Source organism: Macaca thibetana, chromosome 10 (genome assembly GCF_024542745.1).
Source record: "Macaca thibetana thibetana isolate TM-01 chromosome 10, ASM2454274v1, whole genome shotgun sequence".
Classification (NCBI taxonomy): Eukaryota; Metazoa; Chordata; class Mammalia; order Primates; family Cercopithecidae; genus Macaca; species Macaca thibetana.
Genome location: NC_065587.1, coordinates 54684333 through 54702135, shown reverse-complemented (window position 1 = coordinate 54702135; position 17803 = coordinate 54684333). Strand labels below are relative to the sequence as shown.

General features: G+C 39.6%; 2 protein-coding genes across 3 annotated transcripts in view; both read left to right on the top strand.

Moving 5' to 3' along the window:
- Positions 1 to 17803, top strand: part of SYS1 (SYS1 golgi trafficking protein) — a 398294-nt gene that overhangs the window by 246088 nt on the left and 134403 nt on the right. The window lies entirely within an intron of this gene.
- On the top strand, positions 1599 to 4456 carry SEMG2 (semenogelin 2). The gene is made up of 3 exons (XM_050806470.1): positions 1599 to 1723; positions 1966 to 3396; positions 3625 to 4456. Exons 1-3 carry the CDS (start codon positions 1648 to 1650, stop codon positions 4224 to 4226), a joined length of 2109 nt encoding a protein of 702 aa, XP_050662427.1. The 5' UTR covers positions 1599 to 1647; the 3' UTR covers positions 4227 to 4456.

The following is a 17803-nucleotide window of genomic DNA, read 5'->3' as shown; positions in this document are numbered from 1 at the left end:
AGTAAGATTAATATTTCAGACTCTACTTTGTTCTGGTAATCTTGCAACAGAACAGTTCCTGGTATTTCCTTAAGGGAAGTGTAAGGAAGATTATAGTGATTAGCAGGTATAGCAATAAATTTGTGTCCAGGAAAACTTTACTCTTCTCTTTTGGGGTCCCTGCCATAAGCAAATACTTACTGCCCTTAGGGCAAACAGATAAAACTGGTAAGATCTCAGAGTGGCTCATAGAGAAACCATGTAGCTCACATGCTTTGTGTTTGATGGCATGGCATTTTTCTCTATGGCTGGCCTTTCCCTTCTCCCCTTCCATATAGCATTGCTTACAGGAAGGTTAGGATTTTAAGAGAGAATAATTGAAAATAAGTTTTCAAGCCATCATTTCTCCAGAACTACCCTCCACAGTGTTCTGAATGCATACAGGGTCACTGTTCAAATGTTGCTGCTTCTCCTGTGGTCTGCTCATAACAAGTACTTTTTCAGTCAAAGTAAAAAAACCTTCCTTGGATTTTTCAGGAAGTTTTCACAATTGCAAAAAAACAAAACAAAACAACACACCACAACAAAACAAAAGCAAAAAAATCCTATGCTTCCACTCAAGGTAAAAATTTTAGCTTTAGCTCCACTCTCAATACATTATTTAATCCATTGAAGGTAGCAAATATTTCTCACAGTCTGTTGGAGGGTGCAGCAGTTTATTACAGAAGTATGAAATGCTTTTATTTAAAAAATATATTTTGCCGTTTAGGTAGATATCATCAAATAATCCAATTTGGAAACCAACATTCTTACTTCTTTTTCCAACAGTTGTTCCTATCATCATAAAAACATGTTAAATTTTTCTCATCCTTTCAAAAAATCTCTGGAGCTTGCCTCACCCTCCAGATACAGCTTCAACTGTCATTCTACCATGAAATCAGACTTCTTGAGATGGTTTCAGCTGGACTCCATCCTTCAACTGACAACCCAACACAAGCGTATTCATCTCTCGTTAACATTACTAGCAGTGAGTGACATTAGAAAGCTTTTGACACATGTCAGTCTTTATTGTGATGAACTTCATAGATACATTTGACATTGGTGTGCCTCATTTATTTGTTGAAACTTTTTTTCTTTGCCTTCCATAAAGTTTCTTTCTCTTCTGTGTCATTCTACTTCTATGACTGCTCCTTTTCAAGTAAAACAGAATGCATCTCAGGATTATTTTAAAACAAGATGAAGTACAGAGTTATACCTAAATTGAGTATTTAAGTGATGGCATCAGAAAGGAAACCCATTTAGAATATGAAGGCATAGTCAGCCACCAGTTACTTTTGTAACCTGAAGCTAGTCTCCTTCCTACTCCGGACTGAATGTCTTCTGTGTAATGCAAGCGATCTGGCTTGATGATATACAAGGACCGATAAAATTTTGCTGGGGATTCTGGAAGCAAAAAAAAAATTGCCTTTGACATTATGTCCCCATGCTAAGTCCCTGGGGACTTTGACATTATCCCCCACTGAGCAGTGGCGAGGAAGTTGGCATTTACTAATAAGCTATGAAAGGGCAGTGCCTTTTGACATTTCAGCTCCACCCATGGCACACCCACTCAAGGAACATATAAATGAAGAGATCCATTCCGTTCTCAGACAAGATTTTTCAAGCAAGATGAAGTCCATCATCCTCTTTGTCCTTTCCCTGCTCCTTATCTTGGAGAAGCAAGCAGCTGTAATGGGACAAAAAGGTGAGTGGAGAGGGTAAGCCTTGGGAAAGCTACTCAGAAAGAATGGCCTCTAAGGGTATTCAGGGTGCAAACAGTAACCTGTTCAGGCACAGATTCTTCTCCTTGATGAAAATTGATTTTTCTCCACCCAACGCTGTAGGCTTTTGGAAATATCAGTAATTTGTTGGGAAAAGGTGGGAGGTAAGAGTTGCAAGAGAGCTTTGGAGATAATGAATGCATATATTTCTATTATTAATTACCAGGTGGATCAAAAGGCCAATTATCAAGTGGATCTTCCCGATTTCCACATAGACATAGGAGCCAGCACTATTCTGGACAAAAAGACAAACAACATACTGAATCCAAAGGCAGTTTTTCTATTCAACACACATATCATGTAGATGCCAATGATCATGACCGGACCCGAAAAAGTCAGCAATATTATTTGAATGCCCAACATAAAACAACAAAATCAAAACAACATCTACGTAGACATCAAAGACTGCTCAATTATAAACAAAAAGGCAGAGGCCGTGTTAAACCAAAACGTCATTTTCATCTGATAGTTATACATCGTAAAGGAGGCCAAGTTCATCACGGGACACAAAATCCTTCTCAAGATCAGGGGAATAGCCCATCTGGAAAGGGAATATCCAGTCAATATTCAAACACAGAAGAAAGGCTACGGGTTCGTGGACTAAGTAAAGAACAAGCTTCAGCCTCTGGTGCACAAAAAGGTAGAACACAAGGTGGATCCCAAACCAATTATGTTCTCCAAACTGAAGAGCTAGTAGCTAACAAACAACAACGTGAGACTCAAAATTCTCATCGAAATAAAGGGCATTACCAAAATGTGGTTGATGTGAGAGAGGAACATTCAAGTAAACTACAAACTTCACTCCGTCCTGCACATCAACACAAACTCCAACATGGATACAAAGACATTTTTACTACCCAAGATGAGCTCCTAGTATATAACAAGAATCAACACCAGACAAAAAATCTCAATCAAGATCAAGAGCATGGCCGGAAGGCACATAAAGGATCATACCAATCTTCAAGCACAGAAGAAAGACAACCTAACCATGAAGAAAAGAGTGTACAGAAAGGTGTACCCAAAGGCAGCATTTCTATCCAAACTGAAGAGAAAATATATGGCAAGTCTCAAAACCAGGTAACAATTCCTAGTCAAGATCAAGAGCATGGCCATAAGGAAAATAAAATATCATACCAATCTTCAAGTGCAGAAGAAAGACGACTCAACAGTGGAGAAAAGGGCATACAGAAAGGTGTACCCAAAGGCAGCATTTCTATCCAAACTGAAGAGAAAATATATGGCAAGTCTCAAAACCAGGTAACAATTCCTAGTCAAGATCAAGAGCATGGCCATAAGGAATATAAAACATCATACCAATCTTCAAGTACAGAAGAAAGACGACTCAACAGTGGAGAAAAGGGCATACAGAAAGGTGTATCCAAAGGCAGTATTTCCATCCAAACTGAAGAGCAAATACATGGCGAGTCTCAAAACCAGGTAACAATTTCTAAACAAAATCAAGAGCATGGCCATAAGAAAAATAAAATATCATACCAATCTTCAAGTACAGAAGAAAGACAACTCAACAGTGGAGAAAAGGACATACAGAACAGTGTATCCAAAGGCAGTACTTCTATCCAAACTGAAGAGAAAATACATGGCAAGTCTCAAAAAGAGAAAATCAGGCAACAAAAACCAGGTTCCTAGTCAAGATCAAGAGCATGGCCATAAGGAATATAAAAAAGGGCATCATACCAATCTTCAAAACTGCAGAAGAAAACCAGACGACTCAACAGTGGAAAGAAAAGGGCATACAGAAAGGTGTACATGGCCTCAAAGGCAGTATTTAAGGAATATAAAACTATCCAAACTGAAGAGAAAATACATGGCAAGTCTCAAAACCAGGTAGCAATTCCTAGTCAAGATCAAGAGCATGGCCATAAGGAAAATAAAATATCATACCAATCTTCAAGTGCAGAAGAAAGACAACTCAATAGTGGAGAAAAGGGCATACAGAAAGGTGTATCCAAAGGCAGTATTTCTATCCAAACTGAAGAGAAAATATATGGCAAGTCTCAAAACCAGGTAACAATTCCTAGTCAAGATCAAGAGCATGGCCATAAGGAAAATAAAATAGCATACCAATCTTCAAGTACAGAAGAAAGACAACTCAACTATGGAGGAAAGAGCATTCAGAAAGACGTATCCCAAAGCAGTCTTTCTTTCCAAACTGAAAAGCTAGTAGAAGGCAAGTCTCAAATCCAGACACCAAATCCTAATCAAGGTCAATGGTCTGGCCAAAATGCAAAAGGAAATTCTGGTAAATCTGCAGATAGAAAACAAGACCTACTCAGTCATGAACAAGAAGGCAGATACCAACAGGAATTCAGTGGGGCACATAATACTGTAAATATAGAGCACAAAGTTGCCTATGATGATCTTTTGACACAACAATATAATGAAGACAGAAATCCAATATCTACATAGCCCTATTGCTTAGAAACCACTTGAAAAGTTGGACCAATAACAAGGTAAGTTTTCTTTTCTTACCAAGTAGGAGAGGTGCCTGTCCCAAAGTTGGGGACTCTCCAGGAACATGGTAGGACTGATAACCATTATTCACATCAATAGAAGTGCTGTATTACAAGTGGTGGGAAGATGAACACCATTTCCTGGTGAGTAGAGGACATGGTAGTGGCAGGGAAGGATGCTTGGACTATCACTGGGTCCTAGAATTCCTATTCTTAATTGAGTATTCTTAAACAATATTTTTATACATGCCTACCTGCTAAAGGTTTTTTTGAACATGCACTGACTATATATGCATATTTATGAGTTTGCGGTATACTCTTGTCAATTCTTATACTTTAGATTAGTAAACCTCAAATTCTTTCTCATATAGTATGAAATACTACAGCAGTTAACATTTTCTTTCTGCATGTACATGAATGTTCTCGCATCCCTGTTAGAGTTCATCTGTGCTCCTTCAGAGACCACAAGCCCAAAGACTAGCAGTCCACTCTCTCCGAAAATAGGAAAGATATGAGTAGAAAGCAGGATTCCTGTTCAGGTTGTGAAAAAGGAAGTGTAAAGGGAGGTGCAGGAGATGGTGAGAGATCTCAGGTGCTAATTGGACACTTGCAATGTCAGGAGAGGAAAAGTTTAACCTGGATTGGGGAAATGGTTCTTCCATGCCCCTTTGCAATAAGTAACACTACCTGAAGAGAGGGTAAGCAGCAGAAGCAATGGTCCCAGCTGATAACTAGTGACCTGGTGTCCTAATGATCAGGGGGCTGGTGCAGTTGGTGCTAAAGGGGACAGGGGTCTCAGCTCTCCCATCCTCACCCCCACTCTCCACTATTCTCACATATCTGGTTGTCTTTTCTCTCTCTAGGTGTCACCTGACCTCAGTGAAGTCTTTGATGTTTCTGAAATGCAGACTCCCATGTGGTCCCAGATCCTTGGCCTGTGAATGACACCACCTTCAAATTTCCAATAAAGGGATCATTTTCTGCTTTATCTGCTTTTGGCTCCAGTGATCTCTGAATTCCTAGTAGCTCAAGGGGCTGAGGGCATTTCTGATAAAAATGGTTTTGGAAGAAAAGAATGGGATATTTTCGAAGTATTAGGGAAAATAGTAATCAAAGCCACATTTCTAGATGTATTGATAGAAATCCAACACTAAAAACAAGATGCTATTACTCTGCCAGGCACACATTTACCTCCTGATGCCAATCCTAAAGTCTCTCGTGACCTCTGTACTAATAGGACCCCAGGATCTAACAGTCCCCCAGAAAGAACAGAGAAAATGTATTGCAACAAGCCCTAGGAAAGTCCCTGATCTACTAGTGCCATGAGTATTCCCCAAGTCCACAGCAGCACATCCCTTCACTTAGCTTAAGAATTGTCCTACTCCTACAGCATACATTTAGATACAATTACACCAAAGAGTGGTATGTCAAGTCTCTACCACTTCAGCAAGAGTGAGTGGATTTAAAAATGTCATCTGTGGATGGAAAGATCAGAGGACCAGGCCAGAGTCTTGGGGCAGGTGGTGTGTTAATAATATAAATTCTACTCCTTTTATGCCCTTTCACCCTCTATTCTAAAGATGCTTCCAGGGAAAGCCAAATATCCAGGAGAAGAAGCCAGCATAGAGGAATAAGAAAAATCACTAGCCTGGGAATAAGAGATCTGGATTCCTTTCTAGCTCTGTTTTAAGAACTAGTACATCTTTAATTAAATCTTTTCTTTCCTGCAAGTTTAAGTCCCACATCTGCACATGAAAAACTTTGACACAGTTAACTTCATAGTACATGCTGACTAAATATTGTAGAGCTTCCTTAAAAAGAAAGAGAGAGAGAGAGATGGAGGCAGAAGGAGAAGAGAGAAAGAGAGAAGACAAAGAGAGAGAAAGAAAGGAAAGAGAGACAGAGAAAGAAAGAAAAGAAAGAAAAAGAGAGAGAAAGAAAGAAGCAAGAAAGAGAAAGAAAGAAAAAGGAATGAAGGAAAAAGGAAGGAAGGAAAAGAAAGGAAAGGAAGAAAGAAGAAGAAAGAAAGAGAGAGAGAAAGAAAAGAAAGAAAGGAAGAAAGAAAGAGAAAGAAAGAAAGAAAGAAAGAAAGAAAGAAAGAAAGAAAGAAAGAAAGAAAGAAAGAAAGAAAGAAAGAAAGAAAGAAAGGAAGGAAGGAAGGAAGGAAGGAAGAAAGGAAGAATCTTCTCTATGAGGTCGCATATTGCTTGTAGATGTGTGATAAGAGACTTGGTCATAGTGTTATGAGAATCCTGTCTCTCTTCACTGCATCCTTCCCAAAAACACAAAGGCCCTGTGTTCAGCCACCTGCCTTAGTTTACCAGCCCACCAGTTAAAGAGGAGAAACTGTGTTGGGCTTAGGGGCCTTAGCATCAGGGAAGCTACAATTACCTGCTACAGTCTACTGAACAGACTCTCTTCTCTATATGTGGAGAGACATACATTCAACAGTTTCCCTGACATGTGGCTGATTGTGCAGGGAGGGAAACCTAAATTAGCATGCAAATAACCAAGACAGCCAGAGTCATAAATGCTGTGTGCTGTGTTACAATTAGCTTGAACTGTGGATCCCACCGCTTGCATAGTCTGGGAAAGTGGGGTCTCTGATGTAGAGTTCCTTCATCTTAATGTGGGGATAACAATAACCATCTCACAGAGGTGCTTAGAGATATTGAGTGAGATGATCTCAACCCCAGTGCTCAAAAAAATAGTGCCAGGACAACAAATTTGGAAGTAATAATAATAAAATAATTTGTTATTATGCCTTCTTTGAAAGAGAGGTAAAATACCTATAAAGAAAAGCACAGATCTTGTGTATTTACTTGAATGAGATTTGACAAACACATACATGTGATTGCACAACACATAGATGAACATATGGAACACTCATCTTGCCTTATGCTCCTTTCAAATTCAGTCCCAGTTCTTCAGAGGAAAATATTATACTGACTTCTAGAAACTCATAACTCACTGTTTTTAATTCTTATATAATGAAATTATGTAATAACATTACCTTTTGTGTATCACTGTTATTCAGTGTTGGGATTCATTCTGTTTTGTTGTATCACAGTTCATTCATTTTATTGCTGAATAGCATTCCATTGTTTGACTCTCCACATTTGTTTTCTATTTATCTGCTGATAAACATTTGGTGTTCCCAGTTTGGGTCATTGTGAATTGGGATATCACATAAGTTCTTGTACAAGGCACAGTAATACATATTTTTAAATATCTGTGGTAAATAACTAGGAGTAGAATTTTCTCCCAGTGTGTGGTTTGTTTTGTTTTGTTTTGTTTTTCTCAATGATGATGTATTCGGAAGAGCTAAAGTTTTAAAATGTGATGAAATCAAACATATTCATTTTCCTTTTAATATGAATATTATGGTATCTAAGAACTTTTGCCTTCCCCAAGGCTGCAAAAATGTTCTGTCTGTGATGTCCTTCCCTAGAAGCTTCATAGGTTTAGCATCTATACTAAGGTTTATGGTCCAACTTGATTAATATTTGCATTCCACTCAAGGTGCAGCTCCAGATTCCTTTTTCCCAGATGCTCTTGTTTTTATTAATTATTAATAATGCTGCTATGGGCACTCATGTGCAAATATTTGCATGAATACATTTTCAGTTCTCGGGTATAATTATGGAAGTGGAATTTTTGTATCTGGTGTGCTATAAGGTTCTAACTATATTCTTTTGCATGTGGATATCCAGTTTTCCCAGTATGATTTGCTGAAAAGACGACTTTTTCTGCTGAATGGTTTTTCTCCCCTTGTTGGAGATAAGTGAATTGACAATGTAACGGTTGATTTTTGGACTCTCAATTCTATTCCTTTGATATATGTGTCTACGCTTATGCTAGTACCACATTGTCTTGACGTTGTAGCTTTGTAGTAAGTGTTGAAATAGGAAAGTATGAGTCTTCTAAATTTACACTCTTTTTCAAGATTGTGGCAGCTATTCTGGATCCTTGCATTTACACATGAACTTTAGGATTAACATGTCAATTTCTACAAAAAGTCATCTGGAATTTTATAAGAATTCCATTTAGTTTTCAGATAAAATATGGAAAATTGTCTGCCTAACAATATTAAGTCTTCAATCCACAAACATGAAATGGCTGTCTATTTTTATGTCTTCTTTAATTTCTTTGATCATGATTTGTTGTTTTCATGTAGAAGTCTTGCCATTATTTTCTTAAATAAATTCCTATGTGTTTCATTCTTTTTGATGCTATTGTAAATGGATTTTTTTCATGACGCAATTGAGAGGTATAGGTTGATATTTTGTCCTGCACCTTAATGAGTTTGTTTATTAGCTCTAATAATATTTTGGAGTTATGTGGATTATTAAAAGTTTTCTACATATGCCATCATGTCAGTGTTTCATGTATGGGAAATCTAATGGTGAAAAACATGAAGTATTCGTGTACCTGGGAGGATCTTAATTTTTCCCTAACTTGTGAAGGATAGATTTGCCATGATATAGAATTCTTGGTAGACCGATATTTCTTTCACCACTTTTAATATGTTCTGTATCTTCTGGCTTGCATGGTTCTAATGATAAATCAGCTGTAAAGCTTATTTAATAGTCATTTTGAATTACTTATCTCTTGCTGCTTTCAAGAATTTCTCAGTCAAGCGCGGTGGCTCATGCCTATAATCCCAGCACTTTGGGAGGCCAAGGTGGGCAGATCACAAGGTCAGGAGTTCGAGACCAGCCTGGTCAACATGGTGAAACCCCGTCTCTAACTAAAGATACAAAAAATTAGCTGGGCATGGTGGTGCACACGTGTAATCCCAGCCACTAGAGAAGCTGGAGCAGGAGAATCTCTTGAACCCAGGAGGCAGAGGCTGCAGTGAGCCAAGATCGTGCCATTGCACTCCAGCCTGAGCGACAGGACGAGACTCTGTTTCAAAGAAAAAAGAATGTTTCTTTGTCTTTGTCATTGATATTTCCATTATAAATTGTCTAGGTGTGGATCTCTAAGAGTTTTTCTTAGTGTTCACTGAGATTTTTATACATGGAGATTTGTGTTTTAAAGCAAAATCAAATGTTTTTAGCCATTATATCTTCAAATATCCATCTGCCTCTTTCTTTCTGTCTCCTCTCTTCTGGGATTCCCATTATGCACATGTTTTTCCATTAGACTGTATTACACAGGTCTCTGAAGCGCTATTTATTTTTGTTTGTTCTTTTCTTTGTCGTTCCTCAGAGCGTATAATCGCAATTGACCTATAATTATATTAGTTATTCTTCTCTTCTGTCTATTCCTATCTGCTGGTAAGAACCTCTTATGAATTTCTACATCAGCAATTTTACTTTACACCTCATCATTCATCATGAATTCTTTTTATGATGTGAGACTGATTTTTATACTTTCTGTTAATCTTTTTGCCCATGATTTTGTTTAGTTCTTTGAGTATAATAGCCGATGTCTTTGACCACTAGGCCATTGTCTGGGATTCCAAAAGGATCATTTCTATTTATTGTTTCCCCTCTTTTTTGTGTATGGGTGGTATTTCATGTTTCTTTAAACATCTCATAATTTTTAAATAAAATTGGACTTTCCACATAATATAATTTGGCAGCTTTGGAAATAAGACTCTATCTTCAGCATTTGTTTGTGTGGTTTTTATTGCTGAATACTTGCTTAGTAGCACTCCTGGACTAATTTTGTAAAGCCTGTGTTATACATCGTTTGCAGTCACTAAATTCCCTGTTTTGTTTGCTTACTAGTCAGATAATGGACACCAATGACCTTAAATCCTGTAAGCCCATAAGTTGGTCTTTTGACTTTATCAACTAGTGAAGTTTTCACACAGTCATGAAAACATTAAGACATGAATTAAATGAGAAAATTTTTTCACGAATTAAACTTAAAGTCCACAGTGCAAAAGGAACTAGAATTTTCATAAATCTAGAAATTGTCTTGCTAATAGATCAATATCTGGCTTTGACTTTCTGTCTCTGTTTCAATGTTAATGTAGTAAAAGTAAACACTTCAAATGCACCCTTGTCTGAACATGGCTGTGAGGAGTCGGTTTCAAATATTCTGGATACACAGTGGGAAGAGGGAAATTGGTCAGTACTGATGCAGTCCCTGGGAAAAACAATGCCCTCCTATTACCTAAAAATTCCACAGTATAAAGTAAGAATGACGAAGAGCCAAGACAGTTCTGCAACACCCTGAAAAAAGGAAAATCCATGGGGGCTCTGAAAAATTACACCCCAGAAGTTGTTTCACGTGGTTGCTTCCTGGAAGTGAAAGAAAACAGCTGGTGCTTCCCGGTCACGTTGAAGCGCCTCTGATCTCCAGCCCCCGGAGCCACAGCACCACCTGCTGGTGGGGCCCCGCCAGAGCTGGCACAGGTCCAGCCTCCAGGTGCGCCCAAGCCCTTTTCTTGCATTATGAAGCTAAGCAGCCTCTCTCTATTCGCTGTGACCGTCCCCCTTTGCCTCCTCCACATGGCCCAGCCTGGAGTCCTGAAAAGTGGCGGGTAGGGCGTGGCGACCCGTAGTGTGGCTGGAGTTGGGGAACCTTTCCTCTGAGGAGTCCGTGCGACGACCTGGCTCTCATGCCTGGAAGCCACTTGGTGTCCCCGACTCACCCTGTGGCATTTTTCTCCAGCTGCACAGAAACCTGGAAGTTGCCCAGAGTTTTCTCTTGACTGCCCTTTCATCCTGTTACCTATGTGCTGGCGGGATAAAAGCTGCAAGGAGGTCAAATGGTGTTGCTACTACAAACGTCGGCATCAGTATAGGGAGCCCTGCTGGACTTTGGATTGAGGTGAGGAGCCCCAGATCTGCTGCCCGTGAAACCTTCCTGCAGAAGCATTGTCTTAGAACGAGTTGAGAACTGCCTATTCCTGTAGAAAATCACTGTGATCAGAGGTTTTAAATTAGGTCGGCCCATAGATCTGCCTCTGGACAATGAAGGGAGAAGCTCAACAGAACTCCTTGCTTAGATTATGCACCTTCCATTTCACATAATGGACTTCGCCCTTCTCCTCTCTGTAAAGAGGACATTTCAGCAAGACTCATTAAGATCCTCAACAGTTACCGGCTTTTTATTATTTTTGATTCCTATTTTCTGCAGCTTATAATAATGAAACACTTTCCTGTTCATATTTACATTGTGAGTGTTTATGTAATTTCACAGTTCCTTAGGATGGCTTGCCTAGAATCCCTGATCCCAGTCCTTGATTCCTGGATAGCACAAGCCAGTGTTCTTCGGAGGAGAATACGTAAGAGGATCCAGACAATGGCGTCCTATTGCCTCAAAATCTGCTGGATAAAGAATGATGAAGAGCCAGGACAGTCCTGCAACACCCTGAAAAGAGGCAGTCCATGAGGGCTCTCAGAAGTTACACCCCAGTTGTTTTACGTTGTCTCTTCCTGGCTTCCTGGAGGTGAAAGGAAACAGACGGTGCTTCCGGGTTAAGCAGAGGCACCTCTGACCTCCAGCCCCGGGAGTCAAAACGCCCTCTGTTGATGGGGCCGCACCAAAGCTGACATAGACAGGTCCAGGCTGCAGGTGCCCCCACACCGTTTTCTTGCATTATGAAGCTGAGTGGTTTCACTCTACTCTCTGTGATCATCCTCCTTTGCCTCCACATGACCCAGCCTGGAGTCTTTAGGAATGCGGGTAGGGCCTGGCGACCCTGGATGTAGTTGGGGGGGAACGTTTCCTCTGAGGAGTCCATGAGGTGACCTGGCCTGGAAATCACACATTGGTGCCCACTCATCCTATGGCTTTTTTTTCTTTTTTCTTTTTTCTTCCTTTTTTTTTTTTTTTTTTTTGAGTCTCGTTCTGTCACCCAGGCTGGAGTGTAGTGGCGCGATCTCGGCTCACTGCATCCTCCGCCTCCTGGATTTAAGCGATTCTCCTGCCTCAGCCTCCTGACCTATGGCGTTTTTTCCAGCTGCACAGAAACCGGGATATTGCCCAGAGTTTGATCTTACCTGCCCATTCACCCTCTTACCTATGTGCCGGCGCGATAAGGGTTGCAAGGGAGTCAAGAAGTGTTGCTACTACAACTGTCGGCATCAGTGTATGGAGCCCTGGTGGACTCTGGATTGAGGTGAGGAGCCCCAGATCTGCTGTTCTCCTTGCTGCCCCTAACTCCTTCCCTCAGAAGCGTTTGTCTTAGAGGAAGTTGAGAACTGCCCATGCGTTTAGCAACTATTGTGAGCAGGGCTTTTAAGTTGGGTCAGTCCACGGATTTGCCTCTCTAACGTGAAGGGGGAGGCTCAACAGACCTCTTTGCTCAGATATGCACCTTCCACTTCACATAATGGGCATCACGGTTCTCCTCTCCATAAATCTCTATAATGTTGACATTTCAACAAGATGATCTCTAAGGTATTCAATAGTTACTGGATTTTGTTATTTATTTTCAAATCCTTTTACTTACAGTTTACAATCATGAAACAGTTTCCTCTTTACATTTACATTGTGAGGTAAGTTTATAATTTCACAATTCCTTAGGATGGCTTGCCTAGCGTCCCTGATCCCCAGTCTCTGAGTCTTTGTCAGCACCTGCCAGTGTTCTTGTGAGGAGAATACCTAACAGAAATCATGCCTCAGTGCCCCTGGAACACAAAACCATGTGCCCTGTACATTTTGCATCTTCCTATATCTCTGGTTTCCTGTTCTCTCCCAAGGTGGAAAGCCCTTCTTTACCAGGACTGAGGAGACACAGGTGCTACAGGCTCAGACTGGGATAACTGGTCTCCATGTTGTCCATGATCGCTCAGGCCCAGGACTTCCTTTTAGCAAGAGTTAAATGTTTCTTACTATGATAACAAGACAAAGAAATAAAGCGTATATTGAAAACTCCATGAACATCTGTAAGTCTGCTGGATTGATCTCTTGCTCTCTCTCTCTCTACTCAGCTGTGTTGCATAATCCCTCAGGAACTGTAAAAAGGACGGAGTTACTGTTTCACATTTAGTTTCATCAATTCCTGCACTTGTGTTTTTCTGATATGTTTGTCTCTTTCAATATCTCCTGACACTCAGATTCTCTGTTGGTCAGATTCCAGGCGCATTTTGGAGTTAAATTCTCTGTGTTTGCATCCTATGAATGGCATGCTAATTAATTCTGTAATGGAAGAGCAAGCCATTTTTGCTTCAGTTTTTCTGGTACTACTGCTGGTGGCCTTTCCACGTGTTAGAGTAATATGATCTGCAATTGGATTTGGAACTTAAGGTTGGAAATTGAGCAAGATGTACTTTAGTTCTAGGTACTTTCATTCCTAAAAATTGAGCCACCCTCTGTAGAGGACTGTGTGCTGGCAAACGAGAAGTTCCCGATAAGCCCTGCTCTTGCAAACAAAGCAGGACATTCCTTCTCTGCAAACAAGAAGGATAAAGGAGCCAGCTGTAAGCAGCGGGCTCTGGGAACTGGTCAATGTTTTACTGATCTTGCGAGTCAAGGAAAGGTCAGAGAAGCAACACATGTCCCGTGACTTGGCAACATTCCACAAACGGCTGGATAAAAATAAAGCAGTGTGTGCCGTTCGGGGTGGCTGCCATGTATGTCTTGTCCTGTGTTGTCTTGTGTGTTCATTCCTTTGTTTAGGAAACACGCGGACCCCAACAACTGGCTCAGCGAGCAGGGTCCGTAGCGCCAAGAGAGCAAGGAACCGGAGGGGGAGCACCCCGGGTGTGTAAGTAAAACAAAAAAAGGGGGACCCACGGGAAAATTATGGGGAATTCCACCTCTCTGGCCTCAGAATATTTACGGTTGCTTCAAGGACTGTTGCTGTCTATAGGAGTAGAAGTGAAAGAAAAAGACTTTGAAGCGATTGTTTGCCCATGTTGAACAACATTGTTACTGGTTTCAGTATCAGACTACAGTGCAGCTGAATCGGAGAGAATGGTTACAGGTAGTAAAAGTTTTGCTTAGAGCTCACCAGTTAGGGGATACTATGCCTCTAAATTTGTGGACCTTGTGTAACTCTATCACTCAGGCATTAGAGTTACTTGAGACTGATTCAGAGTGTGGTGATGTAGCCACAGGAGGAAAGGCATCTGAGGATTTGGGAAAAAATAAATCTAAAATGGAGCCCATTTATGCCAGGGTAACAGAGGATGGGGGGTTAGCAAAAGGGGGAGAAGAGGAAGAGCCAGCTCTTCCTTCTTCTAAGGGGAATTCTGACATGCAGCGTATTATGGGAATACTTCAACAAATATTACAGATACTTTCTTCTAATTCACCTTTGGGAGCTTTCCCTGTTTCTTTTCCTTCTGCCTTGTTAGAAGAGGATTTTCCAGTGCCTCCAACCCCCCAGCTTCCTTACCTTTGTCTGACAAAGTTTTCTCAGTGCCTTTCCCGCCACTGGGGGAGGGAGAAAAGGAAAAGATAAGAAAATTTAAGGAACTGGATCTGTTTCCAATTATTCGTGCTTCTTTTGCTCCTAATGCTCAGTTTCCAAATGGTGGCAATAATGTCCAATTTAATGCCTTACAATTTAAATTTTTGAAAGAAATGAAAGCTGCCATTTCTAACTATGGACCTCAATCTCCTTTTATCCTTGGTCTTCTTGATGCTTTTTCATCAGAAAATTTGATGATTCCTATAGACTGGGAGACTTTGGGGAAGGCTTTTCTTGATCGTTCTCAGTGGTTATAATTGCACAGCTGGTGGATGGACAAGGCGCATGTACAGGCTAGAAAAAATGCTACGTGTGATCCCCCAGGACCCACTGAGGAACAACTCACAGGCACGGGCCAGTATGCTACTCTTAATACTCAGGCTGGCCTAGATGATGTCGCCCTTACTCAAATCAAGACTTTATTTTTAAGGCCCTGAAATAAGGTAGAGATAGCGGGAAAATCTTCCCTTTCCTTTGTGAAGATTTTACAGGGCAGAAATGAATCATATCCAGATTTCGTAGCCCGTCTTCAGGATGCTGTCTTAAAAACTGTGGGTGTTGGCCCTGCTTCAAAAATTTTGTTACAAACATTGTCTTTTGAAAATGCTAATGCTGAGTGTCAAAAATTGTTGAGACCGTTAAAGGCCAGTGGGGCCAATTTAGATAAATATATTAAAACTTGTGCTGGTGTTGGAGGGACTATTTATAATGCTCAATTATTTGCTGGAGCTTTGTCTAAAGCCTTAAAAGGAAATAACAAACAAGGTGTTTGCTTTCAGTGTGGTAAACCTGGACATTTCAAAAAAGAATGTCGTAAAAAAAATTGAACACTTTTATCCCTCAAGGCAGAAAGCTGCCTTCAGAGGTGTACAAACGTTGTGGTAAAGGTCGACATTGGACAAATAAATGTCGTTCCAAAACTGATAAAAGTGGAAATTTACTGTCTCCTCTCCCGGGAAACGGGAGCCGGGGCCCAGAGGCTTGGGGCCCCAACAATTACAACACAAGTCTACTACAATACCCAATGAGCAATGGCCTACAACATCAAGGAATGAATTCAAGTCCTCCTTAAGGATCCCACACCTTACCCCAGTTTCTCAGCTTTATGCGGCAACTAAGCAGAGCGCCGCTGCTGACTTAACTATTACTCAGCCTTATACCTTGTCTCCTAATAGAGGAGTATATAAATTAGCTATTAGAGTGTGTGGCCCTTTGCCAAAAGGACATGTAGGACTTTTGTTAGGTCAAAACAACAGTGCTATACAGGGGTTAATGGTAATTCCAGGAATCATTGATCCTGATGTTACTAATAAAATTCCTATTATAGTACAAGTCTCACAATTTATACGCCTAGAGGCAGGGGAGTGTATTGCACAATTACTTTTATTGCCTTTTTTCCATTCCTATCTAAAGAGGTATCTCGACAGGGAGGGTTTAGTAACACAGAAAAAACTGTTTTTTGGGAAACTTTAGTTTCTAATCAAAAGCCCTTATGTTCATTACACATTAATGGAATAGTTTTTAAAGGGTTAATTGATACGGGGGTGGATGTGTCTATCATTTGTTTAAACTAGTGGCCTATACAATGGGAAAAAAGACAAGTTTCAATTATACTCACTGGCTTGGGTGCTGCTCTGTGGTTTATCAAAACGTAGAACCTTTAACCTGTGTCGGTCCTAAAGGTCAACAAGGTCAAGTGTTTTTTTATATTGTTCCTATCAATATTAATCTTTGGGGACAAGATCTTTTACAACAATTTGGTGCTTTTTTAAACATTCCTCATATTTCCTCAGCTGCCAAAAATATGATGTTCAAAATGGGCTACAATCCTTAAACTCATAGCCACTGTTCACCAGCCTCAAGTTTTATAATTAAAGTGAAAAACTACCGCTCCTGTTTAGGTGAAACAGTGGCCATTATCTAAAAAAATAAACAAAACTTAGGACTTTAAAAGAGTAAGTCAAAAAACAATTAGCCGAGGGGCATATAAAGCCAAGTACTTCTGCATGGAATTCCTCTGTCTTTGTCATGTTAAAAAAAAAAAAAAGTGAAAAATGGCGTTTATTAACTAATCTTAAAACTATAAATGTTTACATTCAACCTAGGGGAAGTTTACAGCCTGGTCTTCCTAATCCTGCCCTTATCCCACAAAGTTAAAAATTAATGGTCATAGATCTCAAAAATTGTTTTTTCTCTATTCCATTACAACCTCAAAATTGTAAAAAGTTTGCCTTTACTATTCCTAAATATAATAATGGACAGCCCATTCAAAAATATCAGTAGAAGCTTCTTCCCCAGGGTATACTTAATAGCCCTACTTTTTGTCAAAAATTCATACATAGGACTTTAAATCCTGTAAAAAATCAGTTTCCAACTGTGTTAATTTATCATTATATGGATAATATTTTATTAACTACCCCGATGTAACCCTCCAAAATCAAGTTTTTAAGGTTTTACAACAACAGTTAATTCATTATAATTTACAAATATCTCCTAAAAAGGTACAAACTCAGTTCCCCATTCAATATTTGGGGTATCTATTGACTAAAAAACAAATCCGCCCACAAAAGGTTCAAATTTTAAAAAAAATCAACTTGTGACCCTTAATAATTTTCAAAAATTGTTAAAAAATATTAATTGACTTCGTCCCATCTTAAATATTCCTACTTATAAATTACAACATTTGTTTGCTACCTTAAAAGAAAATTCAAATTTAAACAGTTCTCAACAAAAACTACTACTACAAAAAAAAAAAGTCTTTTATAAAAAATAAAATTAATAAAGCTCACCTTAATTATATTATACCCGATCTTCCACTCTCTTTATGTCTTTTTCATACTCCTCATTCACCAACAGCCATCTTACATCAGAATAATAACATTCTGGAGTGACTATTTTTGGCTAATAAAGCCATTAAAAAAATTCACCCTTATATTGATAAATTGACTAAATTAATTATTAAGGGGCGACATAGAGCTCGTCAATTACTTGGAACTGACCCTGTAAAAATTATTACCCAATTATCTAATCAATACATTAAATCTTTACTAAAAACTCATAAAGGATGGCAAGTGGCTTACGCTAAATGTACTGGTTCCTTTTCTCAACACTATCCCAGTCATAGATTATTTGCTTTTCTACAACAATATTCT

Coding starts and splice junctions, on each gene's coding strand:
- SEMG2 (XM_050806470.1), top strand. CDS start 1,648: ATGAAGTCCATCATCCTCTTTGTCCTTTCCCTGCTCCTTATCTTGGAG. Junction 1,724..1,965: donor AGCTGTAATGGGACAAAAAG/GTGAGTGGAGAG, acceptor ATTAATTACCAG/GTGGATCAAAAGGCCAATTA. Junction 3,397..3,624: donor CCAAACTGAAGAGAAAATAC/ATGGCAAGTCTC, acceptor AAGAGAAAATAC/ATGGCAAGTCTCAAAACCAG.